This window comes from Pollicipes pollicipes, unplaced genomic scaffold (assembly GCF_011947565.3).
Source record: "Pollicipes pollicipes isolate AB1234 unplaced genomic scaffold, Ppol_2.1 Scaffold_2555;HRSCAF=2994_pilon_pilon_pilon, whole genome shotgun sequence".
NCBI lineage: Eukaryota > Metazoa > Arthropoda > Thecostraca > Pollicipedomorpha > Pollicipedidae > Pollicipes > Pollicipes pollicipes.
In genome coordinates, this window is record NW_023596136.1 from 21838050 (window position 1) to 21841412 (window position 3363).

Below are 3363 nucleotides of genomic sequence, written 5' to 3' on the forward strand. Positions count from 1 at the left end.
CCCCCCCCCCCAAGTTTTTGGCTAGAATATTACAAAAACCTGGGTAAAAGATGTTTACAACACAAAGATTACCTTCTTTGATTTTCTGCGTGGTGGCGTCATATTTGTTTCTACCATGGAGTTAACGAACTGCAGTCATTCCAACCTCACTGCGTTTGTGTAGTCCGTTAGACAGATTAAGGATTTTTAGCACACGTCGCCGTTGCTTGAATGGCTGGCAAGCAGTTGGAGACTAAGGCATCCTGGAACTGTTCGTGGCTCACCTAAACTGTGTGATGTTCGCTTTTGGCACGAAAGCAACCAATAGAAAACAAAAAACAAAGGTTTGTGATGTGCACAGGTGAACTTGACCTCATATTTTGGGGGTCAACCGTACTGTGAACGGCTCGGTCACAGCAGTTCAGTATGCAAGAGGCAGTCACTCACGCCGCGCGTCAGGTTACAGGATACCACCGTGGACACCCTGCACGTGTTCGTACGCGTTACAGGCAATTGTTTCAGCGTATCAACAGTCAGCGATGACCAAGCGAAATCTCCTGCCATCGAGTCCGATCTGAGAAGGTAGGGCTCCAGATGCCGGCCGGGGTCAAACAAGCGCAAGGCGCTCGAGCTCCCAGGCTTCAACCAGTCAGCACGAGTAGGCCATCCTAGACTGCCTACGCTCCAAATCGCTCGCGATCCTCCCGACCGCCAGGACAAACGGCGGTGTGTTAAGTTTCGTCGAAAAGCTTCAAACCAGTCACGATGGCGGTGAGACACAGCTGGAGTAATGTTGGACGACATTTGGCACTCCCTTACGAAGGGCTGTTTCGCGGAAACATGAATTGAACGTAACCGAAAAGTCTTGCAAAGGTGAAAATGACAAAAAGGAAATGGTGCACAACACGTCAGGTGTAGCGGCACGTACGCACGCCAAACTATCGCGCGTAAGTAAGCTTCATTTTACACATTAGCTGGGATGGGAAGTGCTCTTTGCCCTGGAGAAGGCTATCACGATGAAGTAGATAACATTTTTATTTTAAAAACTTGATCCACATGTATATAATTATTTAAGTCCCGAAACAGAAGCAGTCGGATGACATGCAAAACATTACAGAGTGGGTTCTCTTCACCGGTATATTTCCCTACGGCTGTGCCAAGCTGTTTTTGCTGAAACTGACGCACTAAACTTGTCTTCCGCCGGGAGCAGTGCCAAAGAGGCGTGGGTCGTGCGGAGCGCAATGAGCTTCGAATCTCAATGAGCCTCCTTCGCGCAATGCAGTGTAGCGCAGATGGGTTTCGACAGGTGATCGATCCACCTTAGGCGGCAGGCGGCAGGCGGCAGGCGGTCGTCGGACCCGTCGGTCGTCGAGCGGCTCGGAATGTCAGCACCGCCGCACCGACGCCCTCCCGGCTCCCGTTTGTCGAAGCAGAATGTATGCATGCTCGCGTGACCTTGGAGCGGCTCGTGGGTCGCTGACACACTCATTGGCAAAGGCAAAGAATGCCACAGCTTGCGCCGTCCGAGGAATCAGCCAACTCAAACCCAACCCGCCAAAGGGTCTTGCGAAGCTAAACGGACCAGCAACTAAGCATCATGTACGTGGGAAAGTACGCACTTCAACGAAATGCCAATGTGCAACCGCATTCTGTCTCGTTTTCCCCGTGTCCGCAGTATTTCCTGTGACTGAGGACTGGGCACAGAACAATACAGCGCTCCCTTCGTGTCATTTGCCGCATGTCGCAGCAGCGATGCTGACCGGCCAAACTTTACAACAAACAAAACCAAAACCAAAAAAACATGAGGGTGTAAATGTGGTGAGCATTCCACCTTTCCATGATGCACCATAGATACATCGTTCACTTCTGAAGGTATTACAGGTGCAGCCTCATCCCACTTGAACAGCTGAGCGCGACACATTGTCTAAACAATCGCCCCTCAGTATCAGAAGCCTTCCGAGACATCTCGTCTCGGAAGTCGTCCCGTTCCGCTGCAGAGGGGAGAGCGGCCGCGTCATTGTAACGCTGGCGTATGTGTTGGAGGGGAGGGGACGGGGTAGGGGCAACGGAAGCCAGCGGCGGCTGGACCGGGGCGAGCGACCGGGCGCCACGCCCTTGCACCAGGTGTGGAGCCGCGGCGTCCTATAAAACCGGCCGGCGACCGCCAGACAGCAACAGTCCACTGTCAGCCTCCCACAGAGTCAAACATGAGGACCTTCATCATTGCCGCCCTTGTGGCCGTGGCCGCTGCTGGTCGTCCTGCAGCCGTTCACGGCGGATACGGCGGCGGCTACGGCCGCGCTGACTACTACGAGCCCAGGCCCTACCACTTCCAGTACGCCGTGGACGACCCCCACTACGGTCCCATGATGGCGCAGAGCGAGCAGTCCAACGGTGACGGCGCGGTTGAGGGCTACTACTCGGTCAACCTGCCGGACGGCCGGACCCAGCACGTCAAGTACTACGCCGACCACTACGCCGGCTACAACGCTGAGGTCTCCTACGACGGGTACGCCAACCACCCGGAGCGTCGGGCTAAGGTCGTAGGATACGCCGGAGCTGGTCGTCACTAAAGCACGGTGCGCTGGTCGGAAATGCTCAGTGAAATATTTAACGCAGACAGTATTCAAATTGTGTAAATAGTTTTTGTCCTACGTGATTCCCACGTTTTCTGTGATTTGTTGTAATGGTTGTGAACCGCTCGAGTGGAATAAAACTGACGATCAATATTTCAATCATGTCAACCGATGTAAATAGACTGCGCTCATATAAGCATGGGCCATCGCGTAGTGCGACGAAAAATTTTTTAAATCATTGAAGAGCGCAGACCGCGACAAAATAGGGTGACGCATCCAGAACAAAACTACTATTGAACTAAACGAGGTCTTATCAACTAGGTGACAACACGAAACGTCCTTCAAGGATGCCTGGGCAATGCCCACGTGACGGGCAAGTAATGGGCAATGCGTTCCAAGCATCGAGCTCGACGTGGGATGCGCCATATGTAGCAGTATATTGTTTGGAAAAAGAACAGTTAAGCAGAGGGAAGCACTTTCGTGAAGCATGTACCACAAAGGAAATCTTACAGCCCAGGGAAGTCTACATTTTACTGATACTTGGAGTTCATCACTGTGGATGAACGCCAACAGCTGTTTGGCTGAGCTAAATCTGCCTAATCTGCCTGCCGTCGACCAAAGCATGACGCATCTGGCCTCGAGTGACACAGCTCGCACAGCAGCAGCCAACAGTCTGTGGACGCCATGCCCTCGCGTGTTCATTCACCGATTCCTTTGCGATCCATTGAAGGAGTTTCCAGCCTTCAGGATTGGGAGTACCAGCAAATATGTGACGTGCGTCGAAAGGTGTAGCCTCCCTCCTATTTCT

The 3363-nt window shown here is 52.7% G+C and overlaps 1 protein-coding gene across 1 annotated transcript; it reads left to right on the forward strand.

Annotated features, from left to right (window-relative positions):
- Nucleotides 1–2186: 2186 nt before the first annotated feature.
- Nucleotides 2187–2552, forward strand: LOC119099140 (adult-specific cuticular protein ACP-20-like). Its single transcript, XM_037222243.1, has 2 exons — nt 2187–2384; nt 2430–2552. The coding sequence occupies exons 1-2, from the start codon at nt 2187–2189 to the stop codon at nt 2550–2552; spliced, it is 321 nt and encodes a 106-aa protein (XP_037078138.1).
- The last annotated feature ends 811 nt before the right edge of the window (nt 2553–3363 follow it).

What these genes read in the sequence shown, in the direction of transcription:
- LOC119099140 (XM_037222243.1), top strand. Translation starts at nt 2,187, where the DNA reads ATGAGGACCTTCATCATTGCCGCCCTTGTGGCCGTGGCCGCTGCTGGT. An exon ending in AGTCCAACGGTGACGGCGCG is followed by an intron (nt 2,385 to 2,429) that starts GTTGAGGGCTAC and finishes GGCCGGACCCAG; the next exon opens with CACGTCAAGTACTACGCCGA.